Source organism: Syzygium oleosum, unplaced genomic scaffold (assembly GCF_021117445.2).
Source record: "Syzygium oleosum isolate NSW1041296 unplaced genomic scaffold, Sole_v2.1 Sole_v2.20, whole genome shotgun sequence".
NCBI classification, from domain to species: domain Eukaryota; kingdom Viridiplantae; phylum Streptophyta; class Magnoliopsida; order Myrtales; family Myrtaceae; genus Syzygium; species Syzygium oleosum.
The window spans coordinates 1480981-1497956 of NW_026607504.1; the positions used below are offsets into that span (position 1 = coordinate 1480981).

The window sequence follows — 16976 nt, forward strand, 5'->3', positions numbered from 1 at the left end:
AAACCTAAAACATGGGGTGTACAAATCATATTCTTCCACTTGGGGAAGTGCTCCCACAGTTTTAGAACGCAAAGGCGATGTTATCTTCGATCTACAGCTCTACATTAATTAGCAGTTCGTGAGCGTAGTCTTTATGATGTATTCTGATGAAACGAACGTGCTACAAGCTCCAATTCAAAACCCTAAATTATCAAATTAATGAGGCTATATGTACGTTCGTAGTAAAAAAAAAGCAGCTGATCGGAGATGATAAATGATAGAGAGATCGAAACCCTCTTATTTTCTGTGTATTTTCGTGTCATCGAAACCCTCCAAATACAAAAACTGTGGCATAATCCTAAACCTAGGAGCTGAGATCTAAAACCCTTTGTACATCAAACATATAATCCCAGAATGCTCTCTCTCTCTCTCTTGGGAAGCTTGCTGTTCTTTTTTCAACTTGAACTTGTGCACAAAGACTGTGTCCTTGGACCTGCAATTTACACAAGCCACAGTCACTAATAAGAAATCTAATTCTAAAGCGAATAAGTAAGACGAGTCCATGCATCTTTTCTTTGATATCTTTGTTTAGCCGTCGGTTTGGTCAAAAGGAAGAAGCATGGATTACCTAAACCGGTGGCTTCGGAGCTCTTCATGAACCGCAGTCGCTTGCAAGATTCGACAAACATTCTGATACAGAAGAAAAACCGAGAACAACGACTCAACACACGATATCTCAAAGAAGCAAGAAAAAAGAAAGAAAAACCCAGAAAATTAATGGAAACTCACTTCCAAGGCACGTCCCCAACCAGCATCCAGTCACCATCTTTGTCCTCATAAGTAGGCAGATATTCAACACCGTTTGCTGGGTCAGTGATCTTCCTCTCGCTTGCATAATTGCCTGCAATAGTTTCCCAAGAACCCCCCATAAGAACTCATTTTTATATACAATTACTAAATTATATCAATCTACTTTTTCATTATTGCACTAAAATAACTCACAGATGGAGAAGCAAGAGAAGAGCTTCTCAAGAGCAGCCAAAAGCTGCTGGTAACTGTCGTACGCCTCCAGATCCACTTTTCTCAAATACGGGGCTCCATCCACGGCCACCTTCACATACTTGCAACTCTTCATCACGCTCTTCCTGAATGCTTTCACCGGCGGCCACCCCACAGCTTGCGTCCTATACATGTCAAAAACAATATACAGTCCTTATAAATCTTTTGTTGTGCAGTCCATCTTCACGAAACTATATTGCAGTAATTTAAATATCGAGATTCGACGTGTTCGTGTCCTATCGAGCTCGTGCTCGCACATTATTGTTTTTTTCCTATCATTTTGATACTTGGATCGCGTCACTGTTGTGCTGAATCGCAATCTATATGTGAATGGTGTTTTCTTTTCTCCGTGACTGATGTAAAACAAAGGAGAATTTAATACTAAACATTAGTGTTCAAGACAAGGGGTCTGGATCAAACATCTTACTTGGCTGCGGGAGGTTTAGCTGCACCGCCGGAAACTCCATCCTTCATCTGTACACCGCCCACGGAAGAATTCTTGGCTTCGTTGAGACCGACGGCTGGTGCACCGAGATCGAGATCGACGGTCTCGGAAAACCCCCGCTTCGCGCCCGATTTCCCCCTGGCCTCGCCCGGCAGCCCCAGTCGGAGCTCGGTGATCTCCTCCAAGCTCACTTCCGGATTATCGCCGACTTCCGGCGACTTCTCCAACGCCATCTTCTCCTCTCTTCGATCTCACAGGTTACGCTCGAAATGAAATCTCTTCTTGCTGAGTCGCCTTTAGACGGCAACAGAAACTTGACCAACGCGTCTAGCCTACAATGTGAACCCTATCATTCATCCCGTTGTCTAGTATTATATCATTCGGGGAACTCGTGTGACCGGCAAAATGATGGAACCATTCCCATCTGGACACGTGTGCGCCGAGGAGCGGCTGTGATTCGTCCATGTAGGCGACAGGACAACGTGTGACTGGCAAAGCGTGTGACTATGATGTGAGTGGTATAAAAGTTAGGGCCCTTGTTTGGTCGGGCCGTTCGACCGGGTCGCTTTCGATGGGTTCTCATGTCTAATCACATTTGGCTTTGCTTAAGGGTAGTCTTTAGTGATTTTTGGTAGTTGAACCAACTTTAATGCTTTGATCTGAGGGGACTGACGGCAATGGCATCGAGTGCTTCATTCGTTCATCTCTCAAAACCAATGGGCAATATGTTAGCCTTTGTTTTGGGCATTGATTCAATGCACATAATCATCTAAATCTTCCGTGACGAGACTTAAAACTAACCAGTGAAGCCGATATTTCGACACGGTACATGTGATGGCTGATGGGTATGTACATAAATTCTATTTTTAATCACCCGAAAAAATAAGTTATACACATCATACATACAATTCGTGTTAATGGCTGCGCACTCAATATATATTGATACAGATTTCAATGTATCGATAACAAAAAAGACAAATAAAGTAGGTGCATTGAAAATTGCAAAGTTTGTTTAATTTGGTCGTTTTGTTAATAAAAACCTAGATATATTGTACCACGTATTTGCACGTCAATATGTGAGGGCTGCACGCATATTTTTGTTACCCACATCCGCGTTAGTATTTTCCATGGTAATACCTCCTTGGTCTAATGAATGTTTTCCTTAGAAATGCCAACATGAAGCGGCCTATTAATTACTCATGAGCACAAAAACCAACGTGGCTCTACGAACCTTCGTTGGCCTCCTTCACATGAATTGTCTGCCTATTTTTTGGCCTAAAGACATTATCATCACATGAATTGTTGCTTTCTTTCCCTGAAACGTGCAATTAGACATGTTGGAGGGCAACTTTTTGAAATTCGTGATGTTTACACCAAATCTATGATGGGTTGGTGGCATTTTTCCTAGCTTTCTATCCCTTCTCATCCTTGGTGAAAATTGAACATGCTTCACGAAAATGGGGCTCATAATTGTCTTCTAACTTTCTGAAGTCTCCAAACAACCTGTCTTTCTAGCTTTCTAAAGGCACCAAACAATCTTTGAAAAACAATCGGTATGCACATATATATCTGGAAAATAGATATTAATTTATTTCTCAAAAGAAATTACCAGGGCAATCAGCCGAAAAAAATTGAGTTTATGAAGACCTTTTCCATATTTTTAAACACTTTGCAACCATGATGTTCTCAAATTAGTGTATTGGAGACAATAAATGATGCAACCAATAAAGTCAAAAATAGTATAATGTCTGAAAGTCTTTCAAGTGTGTTGAATAACTTTTGGCTTCATAGGACCTACGATTAATTAAATAAATACTTTTATTCGCGTAAGTAAGTATGGACATACATACTATTTTCAACGCGTGATCGACATAGTCAATATATGAAATTATTAAATCTCATAAGCACCTCACTTAGAAAATCGATTTAAAAAAGTCTTGGCTATAATCGTTATCAAATAGCTTAACTAAGTCTAGCTTTTAAATGTAGATATTATCAAGTAAATTTAACTGCTCAACATATTAATAATAGTAGTAGTAGCAATAGAAGTAATGATAAAGATAAAGATAATGATCATGATAATGATGATAATAGTAGTTATAATTGTAATTATGGTTAAAAAAAAAGTAGTTATTCAGTGCGTTTTCTTAAAAAGTTCTCAAAGCATAATTTTTACAGAGCCAACGCAAAAGCATTCGATTAGGTTCGTTGAGGTGTTTTTGGGCAGCTCATTCAAATTGTTGTTCCATTATATTCAAGGATATATATTACATAATCTAGAATTGTGACTATACTTAGACTAAATCCAATGCACTTACTTGATCATTTATTATCCCTAAAATTAAAAATGTAGAAATAGGTGTGTACTAAGTACTGTTTCTTAAAAGGAATACGGTTTAATGGCGCTTTCAGTAGTAAATGCTGAAAATCCGATTTTGATCTACCCATCTTACCAAGTCATTCTCAACATTGGCTGCCACTCCTTTTTCTCCAATATATTATTAGTAAATTATTCAAAATAAAAAACTTGACAAAAACAAGTAAATTATTTCAAAAAGAGATAAGAAAAATGACTAGAATTATGATCGATGAACAAATAAGTCTTAGGTATCATGTGTCATGTCTTTACAGAAATAAATGTATATATAAATATGGCGTATGAAAACACAATTTTTAAATCGAGTTGTGGCATAACGTAAATTAAGTTTACGAATAAAACTTCAAAGTTTCATGAAATAAAGTTTATATAAACTAATTATGGAATGACGTGACGAGTGAACACAATCTATTTTTCGTAGCTAGGTCTTATAGAGAAAGTGCTCCAGATTCCCCTACCGACCCAATATGGGTGGTATTCTTAATCCGATACACTCATTTTCGTCTCTGATTTCTAGACGTCTGTGCTCTCATCCTCCTTTTACATTGCTTCTGCATCAATTCGTCGTCAGCTCCTATTCCGTTTAACTTGATTTTATGATCGAATTTCTCACGAAGCAGCAATACTTTATTGTTTGCGATTCAATTATAGCGATCGAAGAAATAGTTAGGTGCCGTTCGTGATGGGTTCTCGTCTCAGTCAATCACTGCTCGGAAATATCATAATTACGAAAGAATTTTTTTTTTTAAAAGATCATTATATATATTTAACAATGAAACGAAGTAACTTTTTTATTTATTTTATTTATTTCCGAATGCAAAGCGCCTTGGCTTTTTCTTTTTCAGTAAAAAAATTAGAAAAAGGAAGAGGCGGGGCCCACGTGTTTGGGTTCTTGTGGCGCAAGTCAACTTCATCTGCAAGGGGGGAAAAAGAAGGAAAGGGAGGGGGGGGGGGGCGGGTCGGTCCCACCGCAGCGGCCATGTGATCGTGTCGGCTTGTCGACCCAGATGTCGCTGTCCATCACCGGCGCGTGGCGGGTTTGACCCCCCCGTCCCGCACGCGGCTTTGGATCGTGCGCCTCACCGGGCTAGCCGGTTGTCCCCCTCCCCCCCCCCGGAGCCCCGGTGCCCCGGGTCTCTCCTCTTCCCTCGCACGAGCTGCTCCTCAATAATTTTTTTTTTTAAAAAGAACAAATTTTAACAAATTACATATACAAGACGTGTTTAAAATTAGGTTTAACACATCAAAAACCTCGAACTGGTGCGCCGAACTAATTATTTGATCATCAAAAGCTCCAAACTGATACATATGTAACAAATTTATCATCCGTAAGTTTCCGTTTAATTTTATTATCAAATTGCTGAATTGGATGACACGTGGCAGTTGACGGGTGGACCAGTTTGGGGTTTTACCCCTCTTTTTATCACAAGTGTGCCGGTTTGTAGTTTTTCGTGCTATTAATCCAATTTAACGGAAACCAATGGAGGGTAAATCTATTACAAGTGTACCAATTTGGGGTTTTTAATGGTCAAAATATTATTTTTGAGTAAATTTGTGACAAGTGTACCGATTTGGGATTTTTTATGGTCAAAAAATTAGTTTTTGGTATATTTATCATATGTGTACTGATTTTGGGTTTTTCGTGATATCGACCCTTAAATTTACATGCCAATATACATTTTGTGGGAATTTTTAAATGTTATGGGATTTTAAAGACGATGTCCGAGCCGCGATATTTTAATTAAGTAAGAAGTGAAACTAAAATCGCTTCTCGAGCAATGTACGTTTTGGGGGAACTTTAAATCGTTTATCTCAGTTTAGCTAACTTGCTTCTCGAGCAATCAGTAACTCTAGTCCTTGAAAAAAATGGGAGTCAGGAGCCATAATTACGACTCAAATTATGTCTTGTCTTGACTACGTATGTCGTGGGTATTTCCCCATTTTCATCAAATCCATCACAGCATACAACGATGGGTGCATGCTCAACTTTGGACAAAAGTGAGCTGATAATAATGGCGACAAAACGTGCCATGTTCTTCCCTTTTTGAGTAATTAAAGTGGAAGACTCTGACAAAAAAAAAAATTCTTTTTAAAGATCGATTTTTTTACGATACTCCGACTGGGCCACCCTGCCTGTCTAGGGATTTATACTTGGTGGGTTGTCAGGATCGCGTTTCTTATTTTAACGTGTCGGTGCCTGCACACCCAACCCTCCCAATTCCTCTGTATCTTTTTTTTCCACGGGAGGAGGGAATACCCTATGTCTGTTTAGCGTCTAAGGGATACCGAGATCTACATGAGACTTCAGACGAAACAGTTTTACCTCTTACTCAGAAGGTAAGTAACCATAAAAAGGATGCTTTGTTTCTCTAGAGAAATAATTATTGACTAAATAAGTGCTTTGAGAAGTGCAATACTTTGTTAATACAGCCGGATAGGAAAAGCTTCTAAATTCAACTAATGCCTTGATTTATTTTCGTGATATCCGTAATCAAATACTTGTTAATACATAGCACTTGACACGATCGGAAAGAGAATAGCGTGAATTGCGATTTGCAACAAGAGTAGAACTTGCACATATGCATGAACGCTCAACACGTTCAGAGCACGCGGAGATAAACTTTCGATAATTTCCTCGAAATCCAATGTCGAAAGTGGAAACAAAACCAAATATAAACTTCAAATTCTCAAGATAACTATATAAATTTCCTTATTGAGGATATTGCTTACCAAGTGTTCTTGATATACTTGTCCCCATGACCCCTAACGAAAGCCTAGTACTGCTCAAGTAATGCGATAGCAAAGTTGTAGAGTTTACACATCGACAAACATACGAGGGATTCCAAAGTTTTACATGCCGAAAGCCAAGACAATGCATCAGTATTTAGCTTTTTCAGCGAAATTTTGCAAATTTATTTTTTGGTTCATCGCCTTGAATGTGATATCAAATCATAATCCAAGGATACGGGCGCAGAGAAAGTAAAGGCGAGACTAGACAGAAAACTATTATAACTCCAAAACCCTACAATATATAGAAACCTGAAGATCAATTAAGAAATGGGTGATATCAATGAAAGTTAATCACAGATGGGAACTCTTCCTTTGTCAAGAAAGTTCTAATGCGCATCACCTAATCTTGAATTTCAGATTCGTAGCACGAGGAGGCCGGCCGTTGACTCAGCCATAAGCCCTCGTGAAACACATGAACAGGCTAGTAGCTGACAAATCAAGCTTAATCCAGCCGCGGATTTTCGATCCGGACATTGTATTATTCCGTGAAGATTTGCAGATCGGATCTGGTTCAAAGTGTTTTTACGTCGTTAAGAAAGAGCAGTCCATTGACATTGGACATATGCACAGGCTCGTAGTCCACGTACATGCATGTGCATATTCAATATGCATGTGTCTGTGAACTGTGCTTCGAAGGGCCACGACGTTATTCAAAAGTCTGAGGTTTCTTCTTGACCCAGCAAGTGTTTCCTTCGGGTTGACAAGGCAACTCAGATTCAATGGTACACAATTTCTCTTCCTTCTTTCCTTTTTGGACACCAAGAATTCGTATTTGGCCTCGACAAAGTCCTAAGAAGTCGGCCTATGGCAAAAGATATTCGGAGTTGGGGAGATGTCGAGCTCGGTGTTCAACTCAACTTCTCGATGTCAGCTTACAAAAATCAATTTCCCCGTCACGTTTGATCAGTTCCAACGTGAATGGCCTACCTTTCAAATGTATCGAGAAGGAGTTTTGACTTAGCTCGGTTAGCAAAAGTCGGCCTTATAATATCTCCCAATTGCAACACATAAAAACATTATTATAATGACCCGGTTCGACGAGGGCGATGAGTGGTTGTCAGGATCAATAGGCCTGGATAAGGAGCGGCTCCTGATAAGCTTCTAGAATGGTGAAGAGAGCAGGAACAAACCGAACTGTGCACCAAAGAAGGGGAGAGCAATTCCAAGATATATACGTAAAAAATGAAATTAACTTATTGAGGCACTTTTTGACATAACGGTAAATGACAAAATCGTGAGTTTCGGTACGAAGACGGGCCAAAACAGATAATACCACGAGTGAGTTAAATCCAAGACGACACAATTATGACTCCAATAGCTTAAGATGAAACAGATAGTGGGGTTTTGAGTGTCATCCTTTCCAATTCGAGCGACGAAATAATCTTTCCGGAGCCAGATCATGCTAGACGACCGATTCTTGCATATATACTCTCTGATCTCGACGCGACACGTTTGCCCTCTGATTGGTTCGATCTCGACACGCACCGTCGTCGGCTTCGTGCTATTTAAACCTAGCGGAGAGGGGATGGTAGGGGAAGGAAACATGGGACATGGGATGATGCCGACCCCATACGCATGTGAACAACCCGTGAAAACTGTCACCCCGGGCGAAGGAAGATAAAGATGGAGGTCTTTTCAACTCCATTCTTGCCAACAGTTTCTCGGATTTTTCCTCCCCGTAATCAGTAGCTCCCCTGGGACCCCATCGAAAAAGGAATGGCCACGGATCGTTTCTCGGCAGATTCCCGGAAAATTCAGGTGTCTGCTGTGGGACACCGACCCCCTTCGCGACAATGTGGTGCGCCTAGAACCTTTGCTCCATTGTCACTAGGGTTTCTTATCATCACGTGGAAGAAGCGCAAGTTCGCAGGAGAAGAAACAGTGTTGGTCGATGCACCGTGTGGGGAGAACAAGGTCGGAACGAGACAAAATCGCTCGAAAAAGATTTTTTGCTTTGTGGGTTTCCTCCTTGGAATTTGCATATCGAACTTCCAACTTTCAAGTGGCTTTTAGGTGGAAGCTTTATTGAAAGAATTTCATCAATTTCTTCTCCTTCATACCTTTTTGACTTCTTTCTTCATCGAAATCGGACTTTTATTTGACGTTTGGCATGCTTCAGATCTTCTTAATTTCTTTTCTTTTTGCGTTGGGGGTAATGATTTCTCCTTTTGGCAGAAATTCAAATTGGGGCTTTCTTCATTGGCTTAAGGAGCATAATTGAGCTACCGCTGCCCCCCACAGTCAATCAAGAATCAGATGCGTTATCATGCCTTACTAAGAAAATTCAAATTTCAAAAGGAGAATGAAATAAATGGTCCCTAAATTTTGGCCAAATATACAATGTGGTCCATTAAATTTGAATGTGTTCAATATGGTCCATGAATTTTATCACAATGTGTAATGTGGTCCCTGAACTTTTAAGGCGTTCAATGTGGTCCCTGAATTTTTAGTACGAATTCAAAATTTTCCTCATTTCGATGTTAATATCACTTACGTACAAATTCCTTCATAAATATCCCGAATCAAATTATAGAGAATAAACAACAATTTTATAAACTTCGCATTTGATTATCATAGAAATATGGAAAAATCAATTGCCCAATGAAAAGAAGAAAATGTTGTGTGCATATATTCGACACAAAAAGGTGAGTTTCTAGAATAAAAAGAAGGATAGAAAGTTCTACTCGTTTGAAATAAAAGGGACACGGAGGGGACCTAGAACTTTTCCGAAAGTAGCAAGAAGATTAAAAAAAAACACAGAGACCGGCGTGTGTGAAAGCTAGGAACGACCACGAATTCCGCAGATTTTGCTGCCTTGTAAAAGAGATTGTGGTTGGAAAAATGTTGGACCCGAAGAACAATTCCAAGTGCAACTTTCTGCCATGTAAAAAAAGACATGGGAACGTGATCTAAGCCACTAGAGCCGATATCTTCTACAGAGAAATTTTACACCCGACATTATTACCTTTGTCTCCTTGAAAACATGGGAAAAGCGAGTGATTAGCAAATCTGCTTTACTAAATTGAACTACTAAAGGTACTTAATCAAGGCACCAAAAGAAGGGATATCGAAGGGTCCGAACCTGTTCACGACAATATCAATTCGACATGGGACTTGAGCAACCGACATGCTTGCTTAGGTAAAAGGGGGAAAAGTAACAAACACCTCGAGGGGTGACGATAATAGAGACTAAAATCCATGTAGTCAGTAGTCTTATTGGCAAATGTAATTGTCCACCAAATCCATTTAAAAAAGACTAGTGGATCGTATTTTGTGTGGAGACTATGCCTACACGAGCTCATACTTATACATTCATAAACCAACATATATCATTGACCGCGCGCAGGATCTGACATTGCTCGGGTCAAGTTCTTCTTCTCAATGCCTCTCCGCTCCTCTTCTCCTATCCTTTTCGAATATTCTAACATCTAGGGTTGGAAGTGTTTCCCTCTCAGGAGACACAATGACGTTGAAGTCGAGGAAGCTTCGAAGTCAATAATGTCGTACAACTACATATATAATAAGAAAATGGTTCGCAGCGTGTGTTCCTTGAATCGTCCATCGGTTTAGATTTCATATGGGTGGCCGAGGGCACCGATTCGTGGCAGCCTGCGGAATGCTCTTCTCCGTTGATAAGTAGTTTGTACACGTATTTACATTTATGACTTGTTCGGAGCTAATCTTAGTCCTGCCTCTGTGTACAAGGGGAGAGTATTCTAGGAAAAGCAAATCATGTTTTAGTAGTAAGGATGGTAATTAGTGCAAGTAATGAAAGGGTAGGAGCCTAAATGAGGCGGAATAAAATTCAAAGAAAGTGACCGGTAGGGAGTTCCACCTTCGAGAACAATGTGAACTCGTTCTCTTTTTTTTTTTTTTCTCTCTTTTCCTTAGGTTTGATTATGTCTATCACTTGGAAACTTCACACACAACGGGAGGGGTCTTGAATGCATGTATGGATGGTCCCCGCCTACCGTCACCACCTAAATGATCGTCGGATTGGCGTCACGTGTCCATCAAATAACCAATTCGAAAAACTCCATAGCCCCTAATGTTGATCTTCGGCTTTGATGACCTCAGATTGAGACCCGTCCAAGGATGTGGCAGTGTGGGATGGAGCTAGAAGCCGGTGTCATAAAGAGAGAGAGAGAGAGCTATGATGGCGAAACCCGCAAAAAAGGTGTCCATGTAATGGCAGCAGCGTCGTCGCTGCGGGCTGAGGGATTGGGGAGATGGTAGAGGAGAGAGAAACAAAAAGAGACGAGGGACCAAGAAGTTTTCTCAGGAGTTTGTATTGAGTGAATAGGTGATGCAAATCTAATGGCGAAATGATTGGTACCGTAGATGAGTCAAACGCATATGAACAATATCGCCGTCCCTCCACCCAACCCAAGGCCACATTCGCATAGGGTCGTTCAAAGAGTACCCATGGGGTGGCGAACATTGCCGGGTGCTCCAAGAGTTTCGAACATCAACCGAGAGAAACTAAGGGTCGTGCCTCATTAGGGATTGGTCTCAATTTGATGATTGGGCTTCATGGGCTTGGCTAAGGCCTAACAAGACCCCAGGCATATCTTACCCAAGTAAGGCCCAGCCCATTGAGTAATTGGATTCAATGCAAGATTGTCACTATAGGATGACATCCGAGGAAAAAAAAAAAAATCCAATGTGGTACTTTAATTACCTATGTGTATTAGGGTGCACAAGGTGTTGGGCATTTTATTTATTATAAAAAACTCGGACAGAGTTAGGTTATCCATCTCCAGATTTTTTACGTCCACAAAATTAGGGGTCTAACGACGATTGTCTTTCGAAGTATGGGGATTGCCTAAATGCTCAAAATTTGTTTTTTTGTTATTTTCACGGATTTTTTAATGTCTAGCCAATTTAGTTGCCAATACATACTGCACTAAAGTCTAAATCTACTTTAGAATTACGCCCTAATATTTTGATAAGTGAACAGGTTGAGAATAATGGTCTTGAAGCGAATCCGCCATTCAATAATAATACTGTAAAAAGTCATCGAAATGACCACAAGGTGGACGTGCCGGAGTGGTTATCGGGCATGACTAGAAATCATGTGGGCTCTGCCCGCGCAGGTTCGAATCCTGCCGTTCACGTTTTCTTTTGCTCTTTCTTTCTTTCATTTTATTGACCATCTCATTGTTCTATTGGATGTCGGGGATGGTTAAGAGTAAAATAGCTCTCTTTTAAACCCGAGATGGGTCTTATGTTATTCTCATGGATCTAATAGTTGATATAAATTGAACTCATATAATTCGGGTGCACGTAATACTCTCTCTAGTAGTGCGGATTGGTAGAGGCGATTGAGGTTATTTTTATGGTGGTGCTAAAGTACCGTGAGCGCTTTAATAAAAAGAAACTGATGTTATAATTGTAGAAATACTGATATTATAATTGTCGTTTATCCATTTATATTTTTATTCAAGCCTCGGCAAGGACAAAAGGAGGGTGGAAGGGATTGAGTGAGCGAGCGTAAATAAGAAGTGAAAAGAGGATTTAGTGGAAGGAAAAATGAAGGAGGGATCTTTCGCCTGTGGCCGACGAGGGCAACCCTCGCTTGACCATCAATAGCTTTAAGACTTTTTTGATAATCTTTCTCATTTAAACATACAGGTATATTCTTCTGTCTTGTACGATAGGCTTTGCTATCGAGAGATATTGTATTCACTAAACTGAAATTTCTTCCATTTGCTTTCATTATGACATCTAATGGAAAGCAGATGATTCGTTCCATCTAAGTGCCGAATCCCAAAACCTTAAGCCTAGCATATGATTGCCTATTCTTACCTCTTTTCTTCCTCTCCGGAAGGTGCAAAGAAGATCATGCCGATTCACGTAACCTTTTGTTTTCCTGCATCTGAATGAGCAAGATCGACTCAAGATTGTTTAATGCTTTGGGATGATAGTGGAATCCTAATCAGCACGAAGCCGAGTTTCTTCATCGGTTCCTCCAAGGCGTCGCATGTTGACCAATCTAATCCTCCATCTGCAGCTTCTTCACGTTTAATTCTACATCATAATGTTCATCTTCCTTGGAAGTATCCCGCTTAATTAAAGTATTGTAGGCTCTTTCGACACGTAGAATTCCTCGTCGAACTAGAGTACCGGCTTCTACCTGACAGTATCACGACTGAAAATTCGGTTGGCATTACATGTAGTTCATCAAAATGTCCCGATTGATGTTATTTGGCCCCACCAATAGGTCAAAAGAAGACTCCAATTAGGGTTGCATTGTCGTGAGCAACTCCGTCATCGTCGTGAGCATCTCCGTCATCACTATCATGACAATGACATACACCGCCATTCCCACGTTAGAAAGAGAAAGGGATTTGTTTTGGCCTGCCGTAGCTAAACATTGACCGTATAACTTGCTTTCAAATTGGATGATGGTGTAGAAATGTAAGGCACACGGGAAAATTGTTACATTGAATGAGAGAGATTGAAGGATATACACACTAGCTAGTTAAACTTTTCATTCATCCAATGTTATTTGAACTTGTGGTTAGAGCAGGGTATTTGTGTATAGGATACATTACCATAACTTATTTAGACGGTGTGGGATTATAATGAACATAAAGAAACACAATTACTTGCAATTATCTCAGCATAGCATTTTGGCAGGTGACCCACATCAAAGCATCAAGTCATCATATAGGGAGAGATAAATTTGGAGTTCAATGATTCGAAGAAGTGCAAATTTGAATTGCTAACGATCCATGCAAGTTAGTACTCTTTACTGAAGAATTGAGAGTAGTTGTTCTTTATCAAGTCTGACCATATTATTTGATATTTCACCTTTTATGAAAATATTCAAAAGGCGCATCCAAAGCAATAAATTAACAACGAATGAACAAAATGGCAAAAAAAATCACCCCCCAAATTGGCACTCTCTCCCAATGATCTCTCCCGTGTTAACCTCTAAACTACATTCTCTCCCTTTTATTAGAACCTTAATCCTCTTCTTATTAAAAAAATTACTAAAAAATATGAGAAATCAAGTTATTAGAGCACGTCTTCCGTTACATGTCCTGTTGCAAGGAGTTTGAGAGAACATAACTTTGGGGGACGATATCTCATCGCTCAAGCATCTGGTTCGATTAATCATTTTTTTTTTGTCTCTGCTTAACTTTTTGACAAGCATTTCTTGACAAACGTGAGAGCACTAGAAAATAGATAGGATCAAGTTATTAAAACACGTCTCCCGTTATATATCCCGTCGAAAGGAGTTTGAGAGGGCAAATATTCGGGTAAAAACCAAAACTGTTGGAGATTCAAGATGGGTCTTGCAAAGCTCCCTTCAATACATTTATTTATTTTTATTTTTTATCTGTGCTTTCTCTTTTCCTTTGGCATACGAAAGCTCCAAACCCGTGGAAATTGGATTTATTCCAATGGAAAGCGGTCACGTAATCTCTTTTTGACTCGATTAATTAAATAAAAATATCATTGTCTCGCTTATCCCTTAGACTATGATTGCTTGAGACCAAAACTAGGGTTTGTGTCCATATTCTAATGGATAACTATGAGCTACGGCACTCTGTATAAAAAAACTAGGGTTTGTGTCCATATTCGTATGGGAGCTATCACCATAGCCAAGTTGACCGGCAACAAAAATAAAAAAAAGTCACAGAATCAATAAAAGCATTGAAAAATAAGTGATCACATTTCACGCTTTCGGCACGAAACCTATGATTTTTGTTTAGTTGACTATCGATTAATTATTATAAAGGATGTAAATTCCAAATCATTCTCTAACGCTCCATGTGAATCGCGTGCTGTGTTCTAGTTAAAAAGATTTTACGGGATGATTTTCTCGTGGCATTACAATAAGTTGCTACATTTATTTTTGCATAGAAATGTCGACAAGATCCGTGATCGGTAATTCTAGTAGGTGGCGGTAATTTTTTCAGCAAGTTAAATAATGATTTGATGTTAGTACGGCTATATAACTTCATAAATGTATCGATAAATCTTGTAAAATCGTTCTTCTTGGAATTAATTTCTTTCGGGCTGAAAAGAATTGGAGACGAGGAACAATTAGCAGTCAACCTTAGAAAAAAAATTAATTTCTTTCGGGCCCACATGCGGCAATAAATTGTCTTGATCAAACTTGTTAATTCAAAAAGAACTCCTCCGTCGATTTGAAAGCGACATCCTCACCTCATCCTTCATTCTCCTTCATTCACCTCATCTTTTGCGACCACTGATTTATTCTTTTAGTCATTATTCTAGCGTTTGCTTTGCGGCAAGTGGGAACATTACCATCAATAGGACAAAGTACATAGGAAAATTTGATTGCGGCTGCTCCTGCGGTTTCCTAAACCAATTGTTTCATTAATTAATTGAAATTTAAAGAAAAAGAAAAGAGAATTATGGTCCACTTCGTGCAACTTCGCCAATTTGAATCTCTTTATCCAAATCCTATATATAAAGAGCAAACATCCTATCCCTTCGTAGAAACCAAGACGCTCAGAACAACTCTCCAATTCATCTTGACTTCTGGATTTCTCTCATCTTCTTGACCAGAAAATCTCGATCTTGCTTCATACTTCATTCACATATGGAATTGATCCCAGGTCTACCCGACGACATAGCCCGAGAATGCTTGATCCGGGTCCCCTACGCCGGATTCTCTGCCGTCGCGTCCACGTGCAAGGGATGGAAGGTCGAGATCGAACTTACGCAGTTCCGGTCGCATCGCAGATCCGCGGGCCACAGCCAAACGATCTTCGTCATGGCTCAAGCCGTGCTCGACCCGGCCCGGAGCATCGGATTCGCGAAGGTTTGCCATGTCCCGGTTTACCGCCTGACCACTTTCGAGCCGGTTTCGGGTTCTTGGAGCGAGCTGCCGCCCCCTCCTGAGTTCTCTGGGGGCTTCCCCATGTTTTGCCAGTTGGCCGCCGCCGGATCGGATCTTGTTGTGATTGGCGGGCTTGACCCGGTTTCGTGGGAGGCCTCGAGTTCGGTGTACATCTACAGCTTTATAACTGCCACGTGGCGGCGCGGGGCCGACGTGCCGGGCGTACGGCGCTCGTTCTTCGGCTGCGCGTCAGACGGTGACTGCATGGTGTTCGTCGCCGGAGGCCATGACAACGAGAAGAAGGCGCTGAGGTCCGCAGTGCTGTATCACGTGGAAAGAGATGAGTGGGCGGCTTTGCCCGACATGGCGAGGGAGCGCGACGAGTGCAAGGGGATCTTCCATGGCGGCAAGTTCCACGTCATCGGCGGGTATGGCACCGAGATGCAAGGGAAGTTCGAGAAGAGCTGCGAGTCGTTCGACCCCGCGACGTGGCAGTGGAGCCCAGTGCGAGAGGACGCGTTGATGGCGAGCACGTGCCCGAGGACCTGCGTGGACGGCGACGCGGACGATCACTTGTACATGTGTAAGGATGGCGACGTGTTGGCCCTTGCTGGAACCACGTGGCGAGTCGAGGCTAAAATACCAGGTGACGTGTACAATCCTAGTCATGTGACAAAGTGGCAAGGGAAGTTACTGGTGATTGGGTCTCCCAGAGTCGGTGGGCCCCAAAAGGCTTACGTGTTGGACTTGAGTACGTGTACTTGGACAAACGTGGAGTCGCCGGAAAAGTTTTCCGGTCATGTTCAAGTTGGCTGTTGTGTGGAGATTTAGGAGGGACAAGACTGAGAAATAAAGCTCGTTGTGTACAGATTAAAAAATGCCACCATTCTAAAACTTGTTACTATTTAATTGTACTAGGCTAGGATTTTTTTTTTTGGGACGTTGGCGATAATATGTCATGAGATGCAAATTAGCGAGTTTTACGTGGAAAACCAAACAAGAGAAAATGAATTTTACTTGATTGGAAGTGGAACATAGGCAGGTTTTGCTAGTAGATTTTGGTCCTTGTATTATTTTTTTTCCTCTTTATCAAGAGGGTTTCATTCATGTCCGTAATTTACGGCATTAGACGAGTTTCTCTAACATAAACATCTTATCCTTGAATAACTTTGTACTCTAATTCTGTCCTTTCTCACAGATGTGCTACGCACATCTTATCCACAAGTTGGTGCTTGACCGCCTACCATTCGATGTCATAGAAGCATATTTGGCCTGATTGCAGCATGGTCCAATAAGACAAATTGATGTACTTTCTCTACAGTTTGTCCATTCGTTTCGCAGTTTTATCTCTTTGCTACTTCCTGTCTCGTTCTTACAGTCGTGAAATTGTGATAATGAGAGAAAGAATAGGGGAGAAAAGTTGCGCGTGTCGTGAAAATCACATGTGTTTATTACTGTACTTATATGTTACATGATAGTAAACCTAAGATCGCGACATATTACGG

General features: G+C 40.7%; 2 protein-coding genes and 1 non-coding gene across 3 annotated transcripts; 2 read left to right on the forward strand and 1 right to left on the reverse strand.

Moving 5' to 3' along the window:
• Positions 1-247: 247 nt before the first annotated feature.
• On the reverse strand, positions 248-1828 carry LOC115683960 (auxin-responsive protein IAA1-like). Its single transcript, XM_030608620.2, has 5 exons — positions 1466-1828; positions 982-1163; positions 769-880; positions 608-669; positions 248-472 (listed from the first exon to the last, which is right to left on the reverse strand). The coding sequence occupies exons 1-5, from the start codon at positions 1714-1716 to the stop codon at positions 435-437; spliced, it is 645 nt and encodes a 214-aa protein (XP_030464480.1). The 5' UTR covers positions 1717-1828; the 3' UTR covers positions 248-434.
• Positions 1829-11685: 9857 nt separating this feature from the next.
• Positions 11686-11767, forward strand: TRNAS-AGA (transfer RNA serine (anticodon AGA)). The gene has a single exon. It is a non-coding gene; the product is annotated as a tRNA-Ser (tRNA).
• A 3227-nt stretch (positions 11768-14994) lies between these two features.
• LOC115683955 (F-box/kelch-repeat protein At1g80440-like) lies at positions 14995-16365 on the forward strand. Its single transcript, XM_030608616.2, has one exon. It carries the CDS (start codon positions 15232-15234, stop codon positions 16300-16302), a length of 1071 nt encoding a protein of 356 aa, XP_030464476.1. The 5' UTR covers positions 14995-15231; the 3' UTR covers positions 16303-16365.
• The last annotated feature ends 611 nt before the right edge of the window (positions 16366-16976 follow it).

What these genes read in the sequence shown, in the direction of transcription:
- LOC115683955 (XM_030608616.2), top strand. Translation starts at nt 15,232, where the DNA reads ATGGAATTGATCCCAGGTCTACCCGACGACATAGCCCGAGAATGCTTG.
- LOC115683960 (XM_030608620.2), bottom strand. Translation starts at nt 1,716, where the DNA reads ATGGCGTTGGAGAAGTCGCCGGAAGTCGGCGATAATCCGGAAGTGAGC. An exon ending in CTTCTCTTGCTTCTCCATCT is followed by an intron (nt 881 to 981) that starts GTGAGTTATTTT and finishes AAACTATTGCAG; the next exon opens with GCAATTATGCAAGCGAGAGG. An exon ending in CTCCGAAGCCACCGGTTTAG is followed by an intron (nt 473 to 607) that starts GTAATCCATGCT and finishes TGTAAATTGCAG; the next exon opens with GTCCAAGGACACAGTCTTTG.